At 38.7% G+C, this 25,250-nt stretch overlaps 1 protein-coding gene across 3 annotated transcripts in view; it reads right to left on the reverse strand.

Annotated features, from left to right (window-relative positions):
- Positions 1-767: 767 nt before the first annotated feature.
- USP18 (ubiquitin specific peptidase 18) overlaps positions 768-25,250 on the reverse strand; it is a 41,638-nt gene continuing 17,155 nt past the window's right edge. The window contains exons 5-10 of one of the 3 annotated variants that reach the window (XM_047743016.1): positions 24,861-25,007; positions 24,402-24,497; positions 23,520-23,687; positions 14,024-14,155; positions 12,960-13,009; positions 768-1,388 (exon numbers count right to left, since the gene is read on the reverse strand). In XM_047743016.1, the coding sequence (XP_047598972.1) occupies positions 1,343-1,388; positions 12,960-13,009; positions 14,024-14,155; positions 23,520-23,687; positions 24,402-24,497; positions 24,861-25,007 (639 nt within the window). In that variant the 3' untranslated portion in view covers positions 768-1,342. The remainder of the gene's footprint in view (positions 1,389-12,959; positions 13,010-14,023; positions 14,156-23,519; positions 23,688-24,401; positions 24,498-24,860; positions 25,008-25,250) is intronic. The other 2 variants (XM_047743017.1, XM_047743018.1) reach the window with 2 other exon arrangements.

Genomic DNA, 25,250 nt, shown 5'->3' on the forward strand with positions numbered 1-25,250 from the left:
ACGGAAGAGATTCTATATATTTCTATATTGTTTGAATATTTTACAGTGAGAATTTGTTATTGCATAGCTAATTATTTGGACAATAAAAATAAATAACCTACATTTTATATTGGAATTTTTGACTCTGCCATTTATCAAGTATGAAATCTTGAGTGTGTCATTAAACATATGAATGTCTCAACTGTTTCTTTTATAAAATGGGGATAGTAACATCTACCCTCCTCACCTTCCAGGGTGGTACTGGAGTCCCCATGGACCCTTTTTGTCTCATTGTCCACATCCATTTCTCCCCCAAAATGGCTCTAGAGACTTTACCATCTACACTACCATCTCTGTCTCTAATTCCTGTTGCCAGGCTCTAGCAGATTCATTTTACCAAAAACACCACTAAATATTCCTTTCCTTTTTGAAACCCATCAATGTTTCCTCATTACCTATTAAATTGAATCCAAACTTCTTAGCAGTTTAAGACCTACTATATTCTGAGCATCACCTACCACCTAGGCTTATCAATCTCCACTGCTTCCTTGGTAGAGGGAAGCCAGGTTTGTGGATAATCTTTGAACCTTGAGCCTTGCCTTTTTCAGCCATGCCATTGTGTATGCTTACCCATATACATGAACTATCCTCCATCCTAACCCCCTTTCCAGATTCATCGCTTCTCCCATGGCCCCACAATAGAAGTATTTCAGTCCTTTAACTCCTGAAGCACAAACCCTCTGTATTTAATGTATATTAATCACCCCCCCCATTAAACTGCAAACTCCTTTTGAGAAAAAGAACTTTATTCACAATGGTGCCTAGCACGCTATTTTAAGGAGAGTAGGTGATCAGTATGTATTTGTCACATAAATGAATAGCAGTGACAAAACATTTGACTTTTATAGAATTGATATGTGTTCTAAAATAGTTTTAAATTATAAACAAAAATCATATTCTACCAGTACATACCAGTACTGTCACAGTAGCTGTAAAATACTGAAATACCTCCCTAACATTGCCCCTTGCCCCCTGAATGCCTCCCACTGCCATTGTAGGCCTGGTTTCTCCTCCCCTAGGAGCATCTGGACTCCCACACTACCCTAACTAAAGAATTAATATCTTCCACAGCAAAGAGCACTCTCTTCCCCAGCCATATGGCCAACGGTCTAGAGGTGGAAATATCTATTCTGACTGATCAAGAACCCTGCAAAGTTACTGTTAAATTACCCCTTATTATAAACAATTTACACAATTTGAAAATGAGGCTTCTCACTGCAAAATTTCATGGAAGAGTCAACAGATCCAGGGATAGAGAGGAAAATGAAATTCTGTCAGTCTCTGAAGTTTTAGGGTACATCCATTAGGACTCAATCTTCATGTAAACCAGAAGATAAGCAGTTTCTCTCCTAGAAGAAAAAAATGCAACAACATAACAGAAATGAAACATAGTTAATTGACACATTACTAATTCATGATAGGACAAGCATCAGAAGTTTCTGGTTGTTGAATCAAGTCTTCATCTATCCATCACCACAGAGGGGAAAAAATGGGTAACCTGGGAAAATAGCAACTAAGCTTCTATTAGTTGATATCTGTATCGGGGTTGACAAACTATCAGGCCACAAGCCAGATCTAACCCTGTTCTTGCAAGTAAGTTTAACTAGAACACAGCCACACTCATTCATTCATGTATTGTCTGTGGCTGTTTTTGTGATACAAGATCAGAGTTGAGTAGTTGCAACAGAGACTATATGGCTCACAAAACCCAAAATGTTTACTATCCTGTCCTTTACAGAAACATTTTGCCAAACCCTGATCTAAATAATGAGAGAATCACTGACAACCAGAAAGAGATAAAGAATGGGAACCAAAAGGAGCTGTTCAGAAGAAAGAAAAGACAAAGATAAAAAGTAGAAGATTGTGAGAGGATTTCAAACAAAAATTTCACCTAATTCATTATTTTTCAAGTGATAAGGTCCACTACTACAGCTGAAATCATTTCAAATACCACCTCTAGTATATAATGTCACCCCAAATCCAGAAACTCAATGGAAAAACTTACAAAGTCTCTCTGCTTTAACTTCATCTGGAGGCAGAGGAGTAGGGGGCCCTAATTTGATCCAGTCCTTGGAATTCAGCTAAAGAGCTATCAAATCATTCTCTTTTTTTTTTTTTAATTTAAATTCAATTAGCAAAGGTATGGTACATCATTGGTTTTTGATAAAATGTTCAGGGATTCATCAGTTCAGTATGACACCCAGGGCTCATCAAATCATTCTAAACACCTGTGAACTCAACTGGAGATCTAAGAAAAGAAGTGCTGCAATTCTACAAATAGAAAAGTGACCACGTTTTTGCAAGGTAGGAGGAGCAGAGAAGTGAATCTGAGGCAATATATGGGAAGATAAACCCCAGGGGAAGGGAGCCTCCATAAGCTGGCTACCAAAAAGTTAAATAAGCAGGGCACCTGGATGGCTCAGTGGGTTAAAGCCTCTGCCTTCAGCTCAGGTCATGATCTCAGGGTCCTGGGATCGAGGCCCACATCGGGCTCTCTGCTCAGCAGGGAGCCTGCTTCCCCCTCTCTCTCTGCCGGCCTCTCTGCCTGCTTGTGATCTCTCTCTCTCTGTCAAATAATTAAATAAAATCTTTTTTAAAAAAAGTTAAATAAGCAACAGTGTGTAAAATCAGAATTTTTAGAAGGTCTGGTCCACTGGGAGATATCCCTGCTGAAAGGTGCTCAGGAGGCAAAGCCAGGCAGAATCCCAGGTCAGACAATATGGTCTCATGATCCCTAGGGTCACAGAAAGAACAGGGAGCCTGAGTGTGGCAGAGTTCCAAGCATTGCAGCAGGGAACCTGGCTTCAAACAGCGAGCCCAGGAGTGGTTTTTCTGCTTGGTGTTGCCATAAACCTTGAACCACTGCATGGCTGGGGGGCCATTCTCAAAGCAGGAGCCCAGAAAAAGGCAGAACTGCAGCAAGACCACCCCTCCCTGTCCTGGGAGGAGCAGCATATGTGTGTACCACAGGAATCTGTGAAGTTTGGAGAGGGGTCACATGTCTGAGATTAAAATGCTCCATCACAGGTTAGGTGAGCACTGCAGACAGAAACCAGGGAGACAAGAGTGATTGCTTTTCCCTGATGGTGCACTGGGGAGTAGGGGGTGCAATTTTCAGCTCCAAGGCTGGAGATCAGGTTGCTGTAGTTTTCATTGTCATCCCCCCAATCAGCATTGAAGCCTTCAGGAGAAAAAATCCCACATAGAGCAATCCAGAACTATTTATACTGAGCCTAGCCCCCTTTGCAAGGGGGCACAATACCACCCAAGCAAAGACACATGAGAGTCAGTGCAAAATGTCCCTCCCCCAGAATATCACCAAGAACATCTGGCTAATACCAACTTTACTTATCATACAGAACTGCAAAACTGCAGTGTTAGGAGAAAACAGTATTTAGAATTCATGGGTTTTTCTCATGATTCTTTAGTTTTTCAGTTTTAAATTTTTTCCTTTTTACCTAATTTCTTAATTTATTAACTCTTTTTCTAGGTCTTTTTTAATTGATATTTTTACAGTTACATCATATATATTTATCATTTTTGACTGCTTTCATTGTATTCAACTTTATTTGTGTATATATTTTTTTTTCTTTCTTTACAATCTTGGGATCTAGTTTTTTCTGACAAACAGACCAAAATACACCCAGGATCTAGTTTATTATTCTGTTCTGTTCACCTTCTGTTTAATTTTATTGTTTATTATTTTTATTTTTTTAATTTTATTTTTTCAGTGTTCCAAGATCCATTATTTATGCACCACACCCAGTGCTCCATGCAATATGTGCCCTCCTTAAGAGAGCCCAGATATAGACCCACAACTCTATAGTCAAATAATCTTCAACAAAGCAAAAAAAAAAAAATAACCAGTAGAAAAAAGACAGTCTCTTCAATAAATGGTGCTGGGAAAATCTATAAAGAACTCCTCAAACTCAACACTCAAAAAACAGACAATCACGTCAGAAAATGGGCAGCAGACATGAACAGACGCTTCTCCAAAGAAGACATACACATGGCTAACAGACACATGAAAAAATATTTCCTTTTTCTTTTCTCTTTTTTGGTTTCTAATTTCTTCTGATTTGTTTAGTGTATATCTTTCTGGAATCACTGTTGCTATTTTTACCTTTTCTGGTCTCTTTCATCTATTCTTCTCTAGACATATGACAATGCAGAACTCAACCAAAAAAGAGAACAATAGACAGTACTCACCGCCAGAGATTTAAGATGTCAGAATCAGAATCTGATAATAAAACAGAACTAGAATGATAATAAAGATACTATGGGTCTTGAAAAAAGCAAAGAAGATATCAGAAAATCTCTTTCTGGAGAAACAAAAGAATTAAAATCTAATCAGATTGAAATCAAAAAAGGTATTACTGAGATGCAATATAAAATGGAGGCTCTAACTGCTAGGATAAATGAGGCAGAAGAGAGAGTCAGTGATAAAGAAGACAAAATTATGGAGAATAAAAAAGCTGAAAAAAAGAGAGATAAACAACTATTGGATCACAAGGGAAGAATTCAAGAGATAAGTGACACCACAGAGAAAAACAATACTATAATAATTGGGGTCCCAGAGGAAAAAGAGACAGAAAGGGGGAAGAAGGTTTACTTGAGCAAAATATAGAGGAGAACTTCTCTAACTTGAAAGGAAACAGGCATTCAAGTCCAGGAGGCATGGAGAATTCCCCTCAAAAACCAACAAAAATAAGTCAACATCTTAATATATAATAATGAAGCTTGCAAATTTCAGAGACAAACAGAAAACCCTGAATGCAGCTTAAGACAACAGATGCTTAATCTACAAGGGTAGAAACATAAGGCTGGCAGCAGACCTATCCTCAGATCCAGCAGGCCAGAAAGGAATGGAATGATACATTCAACATGCTAAAGGGGAAAAATATGCAGCCAAGAATACTTTATCCAGCAAGTCATTCAGAGTGGAAGAAGTGATAAAGAGTCAGGACAAAAAAAAAAAAAGAGCCAGGACAAACAAAAACCAAAAGAATCACTAAACCTGCCCTGCAAGAATCATTAAAGGGGATAACTTAAGCAAAGAGAGAGCCCAAAAGTAACATACACCAGAAAGGAAAGATAATCTAGAGAAACAGCAACTTTATAGGTAATACATTGGCACTAACTTCGTATCTTTCAATAATTATTCCCAATGTAAATGGACTAAATGCTCCAATCAAAAGACAAAGGGAATCAGAAAGAAAAAAAAAACCACAAGACCCATCAAAATGCTGTCTATAAAAGACAAATTTTAGACCCAAAAACACCTCCAGATTAAAAGTGAGGAAGTGGAGGGGCACCGGGGTGGCTCAGACATTAAGCATCTGCCTTCGGATCAGGTCATGATCCCAGGGCCCTGGGATCGAGCCTTATATCAGGCTCCCTGCTCAGTGGGAAGCCTGCTTCTCCCTCTCCCACTCCCCCAGTTTGTGTTCTTGTTCTCTCTCTCTCTCTCTCTGTCAAATAAATAAATAAAAATCTTTTTTTCTGGGGCACCTGGTTGGCTCAGTGGGTTAAAGCCTCTGCCTTCAGCTCAGGTCGTGATCCCAGGGTCCTGGGATCAAGCCCCTATGGGGCTCTCTGCTCAGTGGGGAGCCTGCTTCCTCCTCTCTCTCTCTCTCTCTCTCTCTCTCTGCCTGCCTCTCCGCCTACTTGTGATCTCTCTCTCTCTCTCTGTCAAATAAATAAAATCTTTAAAAAAAATTTTTTTTTAATCTTTTTTTCTTAAGTACCATCAGGGAAATTCAAATAAAAGCCACACTGAGATACCACCTTACACCAGTTAGAATGGCCAAAATTAACAAGACAGGAAACAACAAATGTTGGAGAGGATGTAGAGAAAGGGGAACCCTCTTACACTGTTGGTGGGGATGCAAGTTAGTGCAGCCACTTTGGAAAACAGTGTGGAGATTCCTCAAAAAATTAAAAATACATCTGCCCTATGACCCAGCAATTGCACTACTGGGTATTTACCACAAAGATATAGATGTAGTGAAAAGAAGGGCCAACTGTACCCCAATGTCCATAGCAGCAATGGCCACAATTGCCAAACTGTAGAAAGAGCCAAGATGCCCTTCAATGGACAAATGGATAAAGAAGATGTGGTCCATAAATACAATGGAATATTATGCCTCCATCAGAAAGGATGAATACCCAACTTTTGTATCAACATGGACGGGACTGGAGGAGATTATGTTGAGTGAAATAAGTCAAGCAGAGAAAGTCAATTATATGGTTTCACTTACTTGTGGAACATAAGAAATAACATGGGGGACATTAGGAGAAGGAAGGGAAAAGTGAATTGGGGGAAACTGGAGGGGGAGATGAACCAGGAGAGACTATGGACTCTGAGAAACAAACTGAGGGTTTTAGAGGGGATGGGGTAGGGGGATGGATGAGCCTGGTGGTAGGTATTAAGGAGAGGACGTATTTCATGGAGCACTGGGTGTAGTACATTAAACAACAAATTTTGGAACACTGAAAATTTAAATAAATTATAAAAAATTTAAAAATTTAAATAAGTGAGGAAGTGGAGAGCCATTCATCATGATAATGGAAATCCAAAAAAGCTGGAGTAGTCATCCTCATATCAAACTAGATTTTAGACCAAAGACATAATAAGTGATGAAGAAGGACACTATATCATAATCAAAGGGTATATCTAACAAGAAGATCTAGCAACTGTAAATATTTATGCCCCAGCTTGGAGCAGCCAATTAATAACAAAATTAAAGAAACACAATAATAACAATAATATGCGACTTTAACACCCCACTCACGGTAATGGGCATATCATCTAAGCAAAAGATCAACCAGAAAACAAGGGATTTTAATAACACACTGGACCAGATGGATGTCACTGATATATAGAGAGCATTCCATCCTCAAGCAACAGAATACACATTCTGGAACATTCTCCAGAAGAGATCACATATTGGTTCACAAATCAGGTTTCAACCAGTACAAAAGACTGGGATTATTCCCTTCATATTTTCAGACCACAGTGCTTTAAAACTTGAACTCCAGAAAATTTGGAAGGTACACAAGTACATGGAAGTTAAAGAGTATCCTACTAAATATTATTAATGGGTCAATCAGAAAATTAAAGAATTTTTTAAAATTCATGGAAACAAGTGAAAATGAAAATACAACTGCTCAAATCTTTGGGATGTAGCAAAGACAGTCCTAGAGAAAAGTACATAGCAATACAGACCTTTCTCAAGAAACAAGAAAAGTCTCACATATACACGCTAAATGTACACCTAAAGAAGCTAGAGAAAGAACTGCAAAATAAAGTCTAAAACCAGCTGGAGAAGAGAAGTAATAAAGATTAGAGCAGAAATCAATGATACAACCCAGACATGCAAGCCCCCTTTCCAATGTTCTTGCCCCCCTGCTCTCTGAGTTCCCTTGTCCCCTCCCCTTCTGAGGGTAGTTCCCAAGCTGTAAGCTTCTGGATGGTCTCATGCTGTGAGGTTCTTCCCCTCACAAGCAATCCTGTTTGAGCCACACCCAATAAATCTTGTTGTGTGTTACTGCCAAAAAAAAAAAAAAATCAATGATACAGAGATTTAAAAAAAACAAAACAGTAAAACAGGTAAGTGAAATCAGGAACTGGTTCTTTAAAAGGATTAATAAGATTGACAAACCCAAAGCCAGACTTATCAAAAGAGAGAGAGAGAAAGAGAACGAGAGAGGCCCCAAATTAAGAAAATCATGAATGAAATAGGAGAGATCACAACCAACACAAAATAAATACAATTTTAAGAATACAGAGCAATGATATGCCAACAAATTAGGCAATCTGGAAGAAAAGGATGCATTCCTACAAACATATAAATTACCAAAACTGAAACAGGAAGAAATAAAAAAAAAAAAAACTGATCGGACCCATAACGAGCAAGGAAATTAATGCAGTAATGAAAAAAACTTCCCAAATAACTGAGTCCGGGGCTGGATGGCTTCCCAGGCAAATTCTACCAAACATTTAAAGAAGAAATCATTATTCTTCTGTTTCAAAAAATGGAAATGTAGGGAAACTTCCAAACTCACTATAAGAGGCCAGCATTATATTGAGCCCCAAACCAAAGACCCCATCAAAAAGGAGAATTACTGACCAATATCCCTGATGAAGATGGATGCAAAAATTCTCACCAAGATACTAGCCAATAGGATCCAAGAGTACATTCAAAGGATTATTCACCAGGACAAAGTGGGATTTATTCCTGGGCTGCAAGGGTGGTTCAATATCTGCAAATCAGTCAGTTGATATACCACATTAATAAAAGAAAGGAAAAGAATGATATAATTCTCTCAATTGATGCAGAAAACGCATCTGACAAAATACATTATCATTTCTATATTAAAATTAAAACTCCTCACAGTATAGGGATAGAGAGAACAGACCTCACAATATCATAAAAGCTATCTGTATGGCAATTCACAGACCTGTACCCCTGGGGCTAATAATACATTATATGTTTATAAAAAAATTAAAAAATTATATAAAAAAAATAAAAGCCATCTGTAAAGAGCCCACATTGACCATCATCCTCAATGGGGAAAAAACTAAGAGCTTTTCCCCCATGGTCAGGAATATGACAGAGATGTCCACTCTCACCACTGTTTTTCAACATAGTACTAAAAGTTCTAGCATCAGCAATCAGAAAACAAAAATAAAATAAAATAAAATAAAATAAAATAAAAGGCATCCAAAACACCAAAGAAGTCAAACTTTCACTCGTCACAGATGGCAGAATACTTTATGTGAAAAGTCCAAAAGATTCCACCAAAAAACTGCTAGAACTGATATGGGAATTCAGCAAAGTGGCAGAATTTTTAAAAAATGCACAAAAATTCATTGCAACTTTGTACAGTAGTAATGAGGCAGCAGAAAGGGAAACCAAGGAATCTATCCCATTTCCAATTGCACCAAAACCAGATAAGATACCTAGGAAAAACTTAACCAAAGAGGTAAAGGATTTGTACTATGAAAACTATGGAACACTTATGAATGAAATTAAGGAAGAAACAAAGACATGGAAAAATGTTCTGTGCTGAAACAAGATGGGATTGGGAGGGAGACAAACCATAAGTGACTCTTAATCTCACAAAACAAACTGAGGGTTGATGGGGGGAGGGGGTTGGGAGAGGGGGGTGGGGTTATGGATATTGGGGAGGGTATGTGCTATGGTGAGTGCTGTGAAGTGTGTAAACCTGGCGATTCGCAGACCTGTACCCCTGGGGATAAAAATATATGTTTATAAAGCTGTAAAAAAAAAAAAAAAGAAAGGATGAATACCCAAGTTTTGTAGCAACATGGACGGGACTGGAAGAGATTATGCTGAGTGAAATAAGTCAAGCAGAGAGAGTCAATTATCATATGGTTTCACTTATTTGTGTAGCATAACAAATAGCATGGAGGACAAGGGGAGATGGAGAGGAGAAGGGAGTTGAGGGAAATTAGAAGGGGAGGTGAACCATGAGAGACTATGGACTCTGAAAAACGATCTGAGAATTTTGAAGGGGTGGGGGGTGGGAGGTTGGGGGCACCAGGTGGTGGGTATTGTAGAGGGCACAGATTGCATGGAGCACTGGGTGTGGTGCAAAAATAATGAATACTGTTATGCTGAAAAAATTAAAAATTTAAAAAAAAAAAATGTTCTGTGCTCACAGACCGGAAAAACAAATACTGTTAAAATGTATATGCTACCCAGAGAAATCCATCCATTCAGTGCAAATCCTATCAAAATGCCACCAGCATTTCTCACAGAGTGGGAACAAATAATCCTAAAATGGGTATGGAACCAGAAAAGACCCTGAATAGCCAGAGGAATGTTGAAAAAGAAAACCAAAGCTGGTGGCATCACAGGCTGGATTTCAAGCTATCTTACAAAGCCATAATCATCAAGACAATATTTTATTGGCACAAAAATAGACACATAGACCAATGGAACAGAATAGAGAACCTAGAAAAGGACCCTTATCTCTATGGTCAACCAATCTTTGACAAAGCAAGAACAAATACCCAATGGGAAAAAAAAAAAGTCTCTTCCATATGGTGCCAGGAACATTGGACAGTCACATGCAGAAGAATGAAACTGGACCATTCTCTTACATCATATGCAAAGATAAACTCAATGTGGGTGGAAGACCTGATGTGAGACAAGAATCCACCAAAATCCTAGAGGAGAACACAGACTGGAACATCTTTGACCTCGGCTGCAATAACTTCTTGCAGACATGTCCCCAGAGGCAAAGAAAACAAAGGCAAAAATGAACTTTGGGGACTTCTTCAAGATAAAAAGCTTCTGCACAGCAAAGGAAACAGTCAACAAAACAAAGAGGCAGCCCACGGAATGGGAAAAGATGTTTGCAAATCACATTACAGATAAAGGGCTAGTATCCAAGATCTATAAAGAACTTCTCAAACTTAACACCCCAAAACCAAATAATCCAGTCAAAAAATAGACAGAAGTATATATGAACAGACATCTCTCCAAAGAAGACATACAAATGGCTAACAGACACATGAAAAACGTTCAACATCACTAGCCATCAGGGAAATTCAAATCAAAACCACACTGAGATAACCATCTTACACCAGTTAGAATGGCAAAAATCAACAAGGCACGAAACAACAAATGTTGGCAAGGATGTGGAGAAAGGGGAACTCTCTTACACTGTTGGTGGGAATGCAAACTAGTACCCTAACTCTGGAAAACAGTATGGAGGTTCTTCAAGATGTTAAAAATAGAGCTACCCACCAACCCAGCAATTGAACTACTAGGTATTTACCCCAAAGATACAGACACCGTGAAAAGAAGGACATCTGCACCCCAGTGTTCATAGCAGCAATGTCCACAATATGCGGAAGGAGCTGTGATGCCCTTCAACAGATGAGTGGATAAAGAAGATGTGGTTCACCTCTTACACTGTTGGTTGGAATGCAAGTTGGTGTAACCACTTTGGAAAACAGTGTGGAGATTCCTTAAGAAATTAAATATAGAGCTACCATATGACCCTGCAATTACACTACTGGGTATTTACCACAAAGATACAGATGTAGTGAAAAGAAGGGCCATCTGTACCCCAGTGATCACAGCAGCAATGGCCAGTCACCAAACTGTGGGAAAAAAACAAGATGCCCTTCAACAGATGAGTGGATAAAGAAGATATGGTCCATACATACTATGGAGTATTATGCCTCCATCAGAAAGGATGAATACCCAACTTTTCTATCAACATAAATGGGACTGGAAGAGATTATGCTAAGTGAGATAAGTCAAGCAGAGAGAGTCAATTATCATATGGTTTTACTTACCTGTAGATCATAGAGAATAAACATGGAGGACATTAGGAGAAGGAAAGGAAAAGTGAATTGGGAGAAATGAGAGGGAGATGAACCATGAGAGATTGTGGACTCTTAGAAACAAAGGGTTTTTGAGGGGAGAGGAGTAGGAGGTTGGGAGAGCCTGGTGGTGGGTATTATGGAGGGCACGTATTGCATGGAGCACTGGGTGTGGTGCATAAACGATGAATTCTGGAACACTGAAATTAAAAATAAATAAATAAATAAAAAGAAGATGTGGTTCATATATACCATGGAATATTATTCAGACATCGAAAAGGAGGAATACCTGCCATTTGTATTGACATGGATGCAACTGGAGGGGATTATGCTAAGTGAAATAAGTCAAGCAAAGAAAGTCAATTATATAATATATAAATAACATAAAATATAATATAATATATATTATATATGAATATATATAAGTAAATTATATATTATAAAATATAAATATATGGTTTCAGTCAGATGTGGAACATATGGAATAGCACTGAGGACCATAGGGAAAGGGAAGGAAAACTGAAGGGGGAGAGATCAGAAAGAGAGACAAATCATTAGAGACTCTGGACTCTGGAAAACAATCTGAGGGTTTCAGAGGGAAGAGGGGTAAGCTGGGTGATGGGCATTAAGGAGGGCACATGTTGTGATGAGCAATGGGTATTATATGCAACTAGTGAATCTGAACACTACATCAAAAACTAATGAAGTACTATGTAGTGGCTAACTGAACCTAATTTTTAAAAAGATGAAAAATAATAAAACTTTCATCCTGTGGCACCTGGGTGGCTCAGTCAGTTAAGTGTCTGCCTTCAGCTCAGGTCATGATCCCAGTGTCCTGGGATCAAGCCCTGCATCAGGCTCCCTGCTCAGTGGAGATTCTGCTTCTCCCTCTGCCAGCTACTCCCCATGCTTGTGCTCTCTCTCTCTCAAATAAATTTTAAAAATCTTTAAAAAAAAACTTAATCCAGTTTTCCTCTAGCTGCCCCTCTGTAGTCATTGATTTTTAAAAATACATTTATAGCTATTTACTAAATGCAAGCCACTATATTGGCCAAAGAAAAAGAGAAGAAAGATCCTTAATCCCAAATAGTTCATGGTCTAATATAAAATAAAGTTATACATATGAACAGTTACAAACAGGGTTTGTTTGTTATAAAGGACATATGCTAAAAGTGCAGGACAAGCATATGAGAAAACCCTACAAATCCAGCATCAATCAGTGAATGCTTTACAGAGTAGGAAAAGCCATGAGCAGAGATATTAAAGCATAAGTGGGTGATTGCCCCAATAATAAATTAAGAGAGGGAAAAACAGATCAGGAACTGCAAGTGCAAGCCATTGGAGGATATGATGCTGGTGAGCTAGTTATACTTTAGTATTATTAGCATCTAAATTGTGAAAAATGCATGGTACAGTGAGATGTAATGAGAGATGAGGCTGAACAGTCACTGGGGAGATATCCGAATACAAGTGGAAGCTAAATCCATAAGTTTCATACAGTAAAAGAACCCTGCATAAACTCATTTGGTTTCCATCACTCAAACACTTCTCTTACCAGCGGTAGTTATGATTTCCATAAGTACACTGGATGTCTTCCCAGGATACCTGGAAGTACATAAATAGATGAAATGAAGCATCCAGCTAGCATATGTTAAGCACCCAGAGAGTACGGGGTGCTACAATGTATCCTTCCTCACTCATCCAGACAAACCCACCCCTAAGTACCTCTCAAGGCCTAGATCATTCAGTGATAGGACGCCATGTTTACGAAGGCACTTTTAGTACCCTGTTCCCTCTATTTAAACTTGATTGTGCTTGGTTCTAACTTACATATATCTAACTCTTCTTACTTTTCTTAAGTCTCCCACAAAGCATGAAGACACCAAAAACCTAGACACTGAGCTAAGTGAACTCTCAGAGGGCTATACACCGAATGGGTACTTCATGCAGAAAAGGATTTTAGGCAGAATCAGACCTAAAATTGAACAAACCGATGGTTGCCAGGGGAGAGGCAGGGATGGGCAAGAGAGGTAAAAGGGAGCGGAAGATACAGGCTTCCAGTTATGGAATGAGTAAGTCACAGGAATAAAAGGCACAGTATAGGGCACCTGTGTTTCTCAGTCAGTTAAGCATTTGACTCTTGATTTCAGCTCATGTCATATTCTCAGGGTCATGAGGTCAAGCCCCACATAAGGGCTCTGTGCAGAGCCTGCTTGGGATTCTCTCCCTATGCCCCACCCACTTGCTCTCTCTTTCTTCCTATCTCTCTCTCTTCCTCTCTCTTTTCTTAAAAAGAAAAAAGTACAGCATAAGAAATATTGTCAGTGATACTATGATAGCATTGTACAGTGACAGATGGTAGCTACACTTGCAGTGAGCACAGCATAGTGTATGAACTTGTTGAATGACCATATTGTACATCTGGAACTAAGGTAACATGGTGTCAACTGTACTTAATTTTAAAAAGCTTTTTATAAAGAAAAGGACTGTTTAAAGGCCCTAAGCAAAGAGAGAACTGGTCCACAATGTGTGTTGACCTTGAGGACCCATCTAGTCCTGTCAAAATTTATTACAGGTGGCTAATCCAGGACAAGAGGAAATTTTGGACAATGTTCTCACCCAAGAAACATTGGAATCGTTGAAGCAGAACCATTTTCCATCCACAGAATTCTGGATATAGGCACAGTAATGACCAAAGTCAGCTGCCCCCACGTGGGCAATCACAGCAAAGAGCTCATACTGTCTTCCAAGCTGGAAGGACATAAGGTACAAAATTATTCACCCATCACGCCTCCTTTTCTAACTGTAGTCTAGAATAAAGAAACATTATTTCATCACATTGCAGGCACTAGTACTTCAAGGGGGCTAGAAAATAGTGTTTGAACTAAAAAATCTCACGATTAATTAAGCCACAATTATAATGTCATGCACCAAAAAAGGAGAAGAAATAATCATCTGAGAAAAGCTCCCCAGAGAAGACATGCTTGAATTGATCTTGAAGGATAAACAAGACTAGCAGACAAGTTCTAAGTAGGGGGTATCCTCAAATAGGCCCCAAAATTCCAAAGACTTGGCAGCACAGCACAACAGAGCATATTGAGGAAATGGGAGGCATGGAGGGTGCTGGGAAGTCACAAGATATGTGGTTACAAAGGTCAAGTCAAGAATTAGAACTTTAGGGGCACCTAGGTGGCTCAGTTGGTTAAGTGTCTGTCTTTGGTTTAGGTCATGATCCAGGGGTCCTGGGATCTAGCCCTGTGTCAGGCTCCCTGCTCAGTGGGAAGCCTGCTTCTCTCTCTGCCCCTCCCCCTGCTCGTGCTTTCTCTCTCTCACTCATGTAAATAAATAAAATCTTTTTTAAAAAAAGAATTAAAACTTTATTTTTTTTATACTTTAGAATTTTTATTTAAATTCCGGTTAGTCACACAGAAAGGATATAGTGAAGAAACAGTAAATAAAGCCTAAGCCAAGCAGGAGAAGAGAAATAATATAGAGCAGAAATCAGTGAAATAGAAACTAGAAGAGCAGAACAGATCAATTAAACTAGACGCTGATTCTATGAAAGAATTAAGAAAATTGATAAATGTCAGGCCAGACTTAATCTAAAGAAAAGACAAAGGACCCAAATTAATAAAATCATGAATGAAAGGTGAGAAATAATGACCAATACCAAGGAAATAGAGAAAATTATTAGACTTATTATCAGCAGTTATATGCCAACAAACTAGGCAATCTGGAAGGAATGGATGCATTCCTGGAAACTTATAAACTACCAAGAGTGGAACAGGAAGACATAGACAATCTAAACAGACCAATAACTAGCAAGGAAATTGAAATAGTAATCAAAAACCTCCCAAAAAGTGAGAGTCCAGAGCCAAATGGATTCCCAGGGGAATTCTACCAAACATTTAAAGAAGAAATCATACCTATTCTCGTGAAGCTGTTCCAAAAAAATAGAAATGGGAAGAAAACTTCCAAACTTCCTCTATGAGGCCTGTATTACCCTGATCCCAAAACCAGACAAAGACCCCATCAAAAAAGAGAATTATAGACCAATATCCCTGATGAACATGGATGCAAAAATACTGAAGATCGAGCCAATAGGATCCAACAGCACATGAAAGGATTATTCACCATGATCTGGTGGGATTTATTCCTGGTATGCAAGGGTGGTTCAACATTCACAAATCAATCAATGTGATAGATCATATTAACAAAAGAAGAGACAAGAACCATATTATCCTCTCAACTGATGCAGAAAACGCATTTCACAAAATACAACATCCTTTCCTGATGAAACCTCTTAAAAATACAGGGATAGAGGGAACATACCTCAACGTCATAAAGCCATCTATGAAAAGCCCACTGCACACATCATTCTCAATGGAGAAAAACCTGAGACCTTTCCCCTTAAGGTCAGAAACATGACAGGGAGGGCCACTGTCACCACTTTTGTTCAACACAGTACTATAAGTCCTAGCCTCAGCAATCAGATAATAAAAAGAAATAAAAGGCACTCAAATTGGCAAAGAAGTCAAACTCTCTCTCTTCAGAGATGACATGATACTTTTTGTGGAAAATCAAAAAAACTCCACCCCTAAATTACTAGAACTGATACAGCAATTCAGCAATGTGGCACGGAAATCAACTGCATTTATATACACTAACAAAGTGAATGAACAAAAGAGGAATTAGGGAATTGATTCCATTTACAATAGCACCCAAAACCATAAGATACCTGGGAATAAATCTAACCAAGGAGGTAAAGGATCTAAATTCTAGAAACTACCGAATACTTGTGAAAGAAATTGAGCAAGACACAAAGAGTTGGAAAAATAGTCCATGCTCATGGATTGGAAAAATAAACATTGTGAGAAGGTCTGTGCTACCTAGAACAATCTACACTTTCAGGGTATTTCCTATTAAAACACCATTGACATTTTTCACAGAGCAGGAACAAATAATTCTTAAATTTGTATGGAACCAGAAAAGACCCCGAATTCCCAGAGAAATGTTGAAAAAGAAAGCCAAAGCTGGTGACATCACGATGACCGACTTCAAGCTGTCTTACAAAACTGATATACAAGACAGCATGGTATGGGCACAAAAACAAGCATATAGATCAATGGCACAGAATAGAGATCCCAGAAATGGACCCTCATCTCTATAGTCAACTAATCTTCAACAAAGCAGGAAAGTATATCCAATGGAAAAAAAGAGAGTCTCTTCCATAAATGGTGCCAGGAACATTGGACAATCACATGCAGAAGAATGAAACTGGACCATTCTCTTACACCACATGCAAAGATGAGCTCAAGGTGGAAGGAAGACCTAATTTGAGACAGGAATCCATTAAAATCCTAGAGGAGAGCACAGGCAGCAACCTCTTTGACCTTGGCTGCAGCCAACTTCTTCTGCAACTTCTTGCAGACACATCCCCAGAGGCAAGGAAAACAAAGGCAAAAATGAACTTTGGGGACTTCATCAAGATAAAAATCTTCTGCACAGTAAAGGAAACAGTCAACAAAACTAAGAGGCAATTCAGGAATGGAAGAAGATATTTGAAAATGACATAAATATTTGCAAATGACATGAAGGGCTGGTATCCAAGATCTATAAAGAACTTCTCAAGCTCAACACCCAAAAAAACAAATAATCCAGTCAAAAATAGACAAAGACATGAACATACACTTCTCCAAAGAAGGCATACAAATGGCTAACAGAAACATGAAAGTGTTCAACATCACTAGCCCTCAGGGAAATACAAATCTAAACTACACTGAGATATCACTTTACACCAGATAGAATGGAAAAAATCAACAAGACAAGAAAAAAGTGTGGGCAAGGATGTGGAGAAAGGGGGACCCTTTTACACTGTTGATGAGAATGCATGCTTAATACAGCCACTCTGGAAAACAGTATAGAGATTCCTCAAGATGTTAAAAATAGAGCTACCCTATGACCCAGCAATTGAACTACTAGGTATTTACCCCAAAGATACAGACATAGTGAAAAGAAGGTGCACATGTACCCCAATGTTCATAGCAGCAATGTCCACAATAGCCAAACTGTGAAAGGAACTGAGATGCCCTTCAACAGATGAATAGATAAAGATGATGTATTTCATATATACAATGGAATATTACTCAGCCATCAGAAAGGATGAATACCCCCTATTTGCATCGACATGGATGGAGCTAGAGGGGATTATATTAAGTGAAATAAGTCAAGCAGAGAAAGAAAATTACCTTACGGTTTCATTCATAAGTGGAACATAAGGAATAGCATGGAGGACCACAGGGGAAGAAAGGGGAAACTGAATGGGAAGAAATCAGAGAAGGAGACAAACCATGAGAGACTCTGGATGCCAGGAACCAACTGAGATTACAGAAGGGAAGGGCTTGGGGATTGAGTAACCCAGTGATGGGTACTAAGGAGGGCACATATTGCATGGGTCTTATATGTAAACAATGAATCTTGGAACACTACATCAAAAACTAATTACATACAGTATGGTGGCTAACATAACATAATAAAAATAATAATAAAAAATTTTAAAAAAGGGAAAAAACCACCGTGAGTTTTGACACTGGGTAAAAATAATTTTTTTCAAAAATAATTGGTTATGAAGTGCCTGGGTGGCTCAGTTGGTTGAATGCATGACTAGTGATTTTGGCTCAGGTTATGATCTCAGGGTCTTGAAAGAACCCCACGTCCTTCTCTGTGCTCAGCAGGGAGTCTGCTTGAGATTCTCTCTCCCTCTTCCCTTCCCTCTGCTCATGCTATCTCTCTCTCTCTCTTCCTCCCTCAAATAAATAAATAAATAGATAAAATTTTAAAAAGCAAACAAATCTAAATATTGGCTGGTCATCAATGATATTATGAAATTATGAGATGCACTGTTGGTGGGAGTGAAAACTGTTACAGCCACTGTGGTAAACAGTATGGAGATTCCCCCAAAAAGTTAAAAATGGAGCTACTCTACAATCCGATAATCACATTACTGGGTATTCACCCAAAAAAATACAAAACACTAATTCAAAGTGGTATATTCCCCCTGACGATTATAGCAACATTATTTACAATAGCCAAGATATAGAAACAGCCCAAGTATCCATCAATTGATGAATGGATAAAGATGTGATATACACACACATACATACACAATGGAATCTTATTCAGCCATTAAAAGAATGAAATTTTGCAGGCGCCTGGGTGGCTCAGTTGGTTGAGCGGCTGCCTTCGGCTCAGGTCATGATCCTGGAGTCCTGGGATCGAGTCCCACATCGGGCTCCCTGCTTGGCAGGGAGTCTGCTTCTCCCTCTGACCCTCCCCCTTCTCATACTTTCTCTCTCAAATAAATAAATAAAATCTTTAAAAAAAAAAAAGAATGAAATTTTGCCATTTGCAACAATATGGATAGAGCAAGAGAGTATAATGCTAAGTGAAATAAGTCAGTCAGAGAATGACAAATACCACATGATTTTACTCATATGAAACAAACTGAGGGTTTTAGAGAGGAGGGTGGGTGAGCCTGGTGGTGGGTATTAAGGAGGGCACATATTGCATGGAGCACTGGGTGTGGTACATAAACAATGAATTCTGGAACACTGAAAAAATAAAAATAAGATAAAATAAAATAAAATAATAAAAATGATATGTGGAATTTAAGAAACAAAACAAATGAACAAAGAAAAAAATAGGAAAGAGACAAACCAAGAAATAAACTCTTAACCATGGAGAACAAACATATGGTTTGGGTAGGTTGGTAGGTGGGTAGGTGGGAAACGGTTGAAAGAGGTGATGAGGATTAAGAATACTCTTATCAAAAAAAATTTTTTGAAGAGTACACTTGGGGCTCCTGGGTGGCTCAGTTGGTTAAGTGACTGCCTTCAGCTTGGGTTATGATCCCAAGGTCCTGGGATCGAGCCCCACATTGGGCTCCCTATTCAGTGGGGAGTCTGCTTCTCCCTCTCCCGCTCCCCTGCTTGTGCTCTCTGTCAAATAAATAAAACCTTTAAAAAAAGAGTACACTTATCACCATGAGCACTGAGTAATGTATAGAATTGTTAAATCACTATATCATACACCTGGATTTTATATATATATATATAAAATATATATATATTATGTAATTGTATGTATAATATATAATATAATACTGTATATTATTATACTGGAATATAATATATATACTGTATAGTATACTATACTGGAATTAAAATTTAAAATTTTAAATGATAAAAAAGAATTATGAGATAGAATTGGTTACATCTAGAGAAAGAGAGCTTAGTCTTTAGAAAGACATAATGAAATACTTCAAATGAAAGGGCAGAGTCTGGGACTTGCTTCAGAATAATCCAGTAGGGGGTTGGAGAAAGAAGAGGGTGAGGATGTTGGTAAAGCTAGATTGGTCATGGGTTTTGATAACGTTTAAACTGCTTGATGGACATGGGAATTCGCTGTATAATTCTTTGCTATTTTGGTATATATTCAAGATTTTCAATCACAATGTCTTTTTAAGTGGAAAAAAATTTTTATTTAAATTCAATTAGCGTTAAGCCGCTGCCTTCGGCTCAGGTCATGATCTCGGGGTCCTGGGATCGAGTCCCGCATCGGGCTCTCTGCTTAGCAGGGAGCCTGCTTCTCTCTCTCTCTCTCTCTCTCTCTGCCTGCCTCTCCGTCTACTTGTGATCTCTCTCTGTCAAATAAATAAATAAAAAAAAAATCTTAAATTCAATTAGCTGGGGCACCTGGGTGGCTCACTCATTAAGCACTTGCCTTCAGGTCAGGTCATAGTCCCAGGTCCTGGGATTGAGCCCCCTATCGGGCTGCCTGCTCAGCAGGAAGCCTGCTTCTCCCTCTCGCACTCTGCCTGCTTACGTTCCCTCTCTTTCTGTGTCTCTCTCTGTCAGATAAATGGATAAAATCTTTTTAATTAATTAATTTAATTACCCAAGGTGTAGTACATCATTAGTTTTTGATAGAACATTTGATGATTCATTAGTTGAAAATTTTAAGATGTTATTTCATCTGTTTTGTTTCTTATTAAATGCCACATACAAGTGAAATCATAAGGCATTGTCTTTCCCTGACTTATTTTGCTTAGCATAATACCCTCTAGTTCCTTCTAGATGAACATACGGGAAAGGAAAGAAAAATAAAATAAGATGAAAATAGGGAGCCAACCATAAGAGACACTTAATTCCAGGAAACAAATGGAGGGTTGCTGGAGGGGAGGTGGGTTGGAGGAAGGGGTAATTGGGTGGTGGGCATTAAGGAGGGCACTTGATGTAATGCACACTGGGAGTTATATGCAATTTACCAATTACTAAACTCTACCCCTGAAACTAATAATACAGTATATGTAAACTCCATTGTATTTAAATAATTTTCTGGAAGGATATTTCATTATGATATACTTCATAGTATACAAATAGAAATAAGGAAAACTCAAAGAACAGAAAATGAGAATCTTATGAAACATATATGCACTAAATAGGTAAAGAAACCATGTATATAGGAGCTATTATATTATTAGGCCTCAGTTTTTATTTTTTATTTTTTCAATTTAAATTTCTCATTGTGTTCAGTTAGCCAATATATAGCACATCATTAGTTTCTGGTATAGTGAAATTTTTTTAATTTAAATTGATAGATAGGGGCGCCTGGGTGGCTCAGTGGGTTAAGCCGCTGCCTTCGGCTCAGGTCATGATCCCAGGTCCTGGGTTCGAGCCCCACATCGGGCTTTCTGCTCAGCAGGGAGCCTGCTTCCTCCTCTCTCTCTGCCTGCCTCTCTGCCTACTTGTGATTTCTCTCTGTCAAATAAATAAATAAAATCTTTAAAAAAAATAAATTGATAGATATATATCTCTCTCTTCCTTATCTATTCATCTGTCAATGGAATCTCAGCTCTTTCCATAGTTTGGCTATTGTGAACATTGTTGCTATAAACATTGGGGTGCAAATGCCCCTTCAGATCATGATGTTTGTGTCCTTTGGGTAAATACCTAATAGTGCAATTGCTGGGCCATAGGGTGGCTTTGTTTTTAACTTTTTGGGGAACCTCCATACTGTTCTCCAGAGTGCCTGCACCAGCTTGCATTCCCACCAAACCTGCCCCCACATCCTCACTAACATCTGTTGTTTCCGACTTGTTCATTTTAACCATTCTGACTGGTGTGAGCTGGTATCTCATTGAGGTTTTGATTTGTATTTCCCTGATGCTGAGTGATGTGGAACATTTTTTTCATGTGTCTGTTGTAGGCCTCATTTTTAAGATACCATGTTTCTACAGCAGGAATAAATAGTAAAGAGCATGAAAAAAAAACAGTCCATATAAGTCATTTTGAAGATACCAGTTTCTACAGCATGAATAGTAAAGAGCATGAAAAAAAACAGTCCATATATATACACTATATGTATATATAATTCTATATTGCTACATATATATGTAGCAATATAGAATTTACTAAATGTAACATTTCAAACCTAAAAAAGGATATTTATGTTATATTTTTTCTCAGAATTTCCCAGTAAGTTATTAGCTCAGGAAAATTGAATTCAACTTTACTCTAATTAAATTTGGCCCAATGAACTGGCTCTTTTGTTACTATCCTCAAAGTGGGTATAAGCTGTTTTAAAAAGAAAGGTTGGTATTATGTTTAGAACCCAAGATCTTGCATTTACTTATGTATATATGTATTATATACTTCATTTAGGAGAAGGCCCTGAATTATGGGTTCCTCCCCTTCTTTAGTGCTGTGAGGGTTATGAACAAAGTCCAATACTTAGAAATAATTGGAGTGGGGAGATGAACCATGAAAGACTGTGGATTCTGAGAAACAAACTGAGGGTTTTTGAGGGAAGTGGTGAACATGGTGGTGGGTATTAAGGAGGGCACGTATTGCATAGAGCACTGGATGTGATGCATAAACAATGAATCTTGGAACACTGAAAAAATAAAATACAGTTTTAAAAAAAAGAAATAATGTTTTGAGTCTTTTTTATATAAATTCAATTAATTAACATATATTATTAGTTTCAGAGGTAGAGTTCAGTGATTCTTCAGTTGTATATAACACTTAGTGCTCATTACATCACATGCCCTCTTTAATGCCCATCACCCTGTCACCTCATCCCCTCACCACCTCCCACCCTCCACCAACCCTCAGTTTATTTCCTGTGGTTAAGAGTCATTTATGGGGGCGCCTGGGTGGCTCAGTGGGTTAAAGCCTCTGCTTTCGGCTCAGGTCATGATCCCAGGGTCCTGGGATCGAGCCCCACATCGGGCTCTCTGCTCGGCAGGGAGCCTGCTTCCTCCTCTCTCTCTCTGCCTGCCTCTCTGCCTACTTGTGATCTCTGTCTGTCAAATGAAATGAATAAAATCTTTAAAAAAAAAAAAGAGTCATTTATGGTTTGTTTCCCTCTGATTATGTCTTGTTTTATTTTTCCCTCCCTTCCCCTATGTTCACCTGTTTTGTTTCTTAATTCCACATGTGAGTGAAATTATATAATTGTCTTTCTCTGACTTATTTCACTTACTATAATACCCTCTAGTTCCATCCATATTGTTGCAAATGGTAAGATTTCATATTTTTTTATGGCCGAGTAATATAGCATTATATATATGTACCACATCTTCTTTATCCATTCATCTGGCACCAGCACCCCAAAGTTTATAGCAGAAATGTCCACAATAGCCAAACTAGGGAAAGAACTCAGATGTCCATTGACAGAAATATTTTGAATCTTATAACACATACAGCAAATGTTGGTGACAGTAGTATGGTAATAACAAGCCATCATTTTTTAATTTAAGAACACATAGGTTTCCATCATTAAAATACTGTTTTAAAAAAATAAATGTTTCTTAACGTATGAATGTTTCTATAAATCACACCAAGCAGCTGCTGGTGAGTTTTCCTCCCTTTGTGTGCCCCAAGCATGTCCAACATAGGCTGTGATTTATGAGATGCTATAATGGCAAAGATGAGAGGACCAAAAGTGCTATGTCTGTTGAGTGTGTGACTTTAAGCATCTTAGGCAAGGCAAAATCAAGCAGACAAGGGGTCTGAAGAGATGGAGAATGGAAGGGCATTAAGGAGCTTCTCACCTGTTCCTCAGCATTACAGAGGCCTTCTTCAATCACAAGGACCTGACTTAAATCCAAGGTCTGGGGGAAATAGAGTGAGTGGCAAATCTTTTCTGTCTGAGAATTCCTGACGGAGAACCGCAAGAGGTGGATTGTCAAGGTCTGGGGCAAATGGGTCAGCTTCAAGACCTGAAAAAGCAAAATTACTATGGAGATGAAGTCCTAAGGCACTTGAAATGGGTAGATTTAGAGAAATACCAGGGCCGATGGTGCGTTCTTCTTCTCCAAAATGTATCAGAATGATATAATACAGAATTAAGGGCTCCCATCTGCTGAATCTGTTGAGCTCTACACAGAAATCATGAGCAGCCATAGGGTTCTGCACAAGAACCAGGAACCACAGGAACTAGAGTCTGCTCTAGAGAGCTAGTCTAACTCTGCATGGAAAACTGCCTGCTGCTTTTGGACTTTCTTTTATCTTTTTTTTTTTTAAGATTTTATTTATTTATTTTGTCAGAGAGAGAGAGTGCGCACAAGCAGGGGGAGCAGCAGGCAAAGAGAGATCTGAGCAGGGGGCATGATAGGCAAAGGAGAAGAAGACTCCCCGACGAGCAAGAAGCCCAAAGCAGGACTCAATCCCAGGACCCTGGGATCATGACCAGAGCTGAAGGCAGATGCTTAACCAACTGAGCCACCCAGGCATCCCTTCTCTTATCTTTTAAAAGGCTCTGGCCCTCTCAGTGATGGGCCTCTGAAAATCAGGATCCCCAGATCCCAGATACTAGCCAGAATATAGATTCCCTCCCTCAACCAACACATGGTACCCTCTATGAAGGCTCTATCAGAAAATCCACTAAAGGCAACCCCAAACTATGGCAGCATCTGGTTTCAGAGAGTGAGTACCTGTTTCCCACAAGTCTTTTTCCCACATTTCTCACAGAAACATTTGCTTTTGCCTGATAATTCCCTGGGTTGGAAGAAACATCGAAGGGCATCCTCCTGTTTCAGAAGATCAAAGAAAAATCAGAGTTACTATTTACCACCCTACAGATGAGGATAAAAGTTTTTCTTCTGGTTCTCTCTGTGTCCTCCCCCCTGGCCCAGTGTGGTCCATGTGGCAGGATCTCCAAAAAGACCTAGTGACTGGATTGATAAATAAGAGGGAGCACTTGTTAAGGTAGCAGTGTGAGGAAATAAAGTAAAAGGAAACAAAATTTTTTTCACCAAATCAAAGGAGAAACAGAACTGTGCAAAGGAAATAGAAATTACTTTTTAAAAGGCAATGGTGGATTAAAGAAGTAAGGGCACTCTGGCAGCACCGGGTTTATGGGAACAGAAAATTCACCAAAAGAAATCCTTTACCAGTGTTTTCAGGGGTTTTGAGTCCATATCAAAAAGAGGAAGGGGGAGGGTCAACATGCTACTGTTTCTGCTTCTTTCCACAGTACATTCAAGGCAAACCAAGGACTCCATCATCCGGATTGTATACAGGGCCTGCAGCCTCTCTACCTGTAAGAGAGAGAAGGTGAGAGGAAAGAAGGGTACAAAGTCATAAACAAAACAAGTCAAGTCAATTTCCAGAAATTGTAGCCATCAAATAGAAGCTCCAAAAATGGTAGTCACTGATGCTCTTTGCTCTTCAAAAAGGTGCAAAATAATAACAGTAATAATATTATGGAATTGTGATAAGCATCATACGTGGATTTCTCTTTTAATCCTCTCTATACATTATATTGATTGCTGGATGAGCTA

The sequence above is a fragment of the Lutra lutra genome, chromosome 8, assembly GCF_902655055.1.
Source record: "Lutra lutra chromosome 8, mLutLut1.2, whole genome shotgun sequence".
Taxonomy (NCBI): Eukaryota; Metazoa; Chordata; class Mammalia; order Carnivora; family Mustelidae; genus Lutra; species Lutra lutra.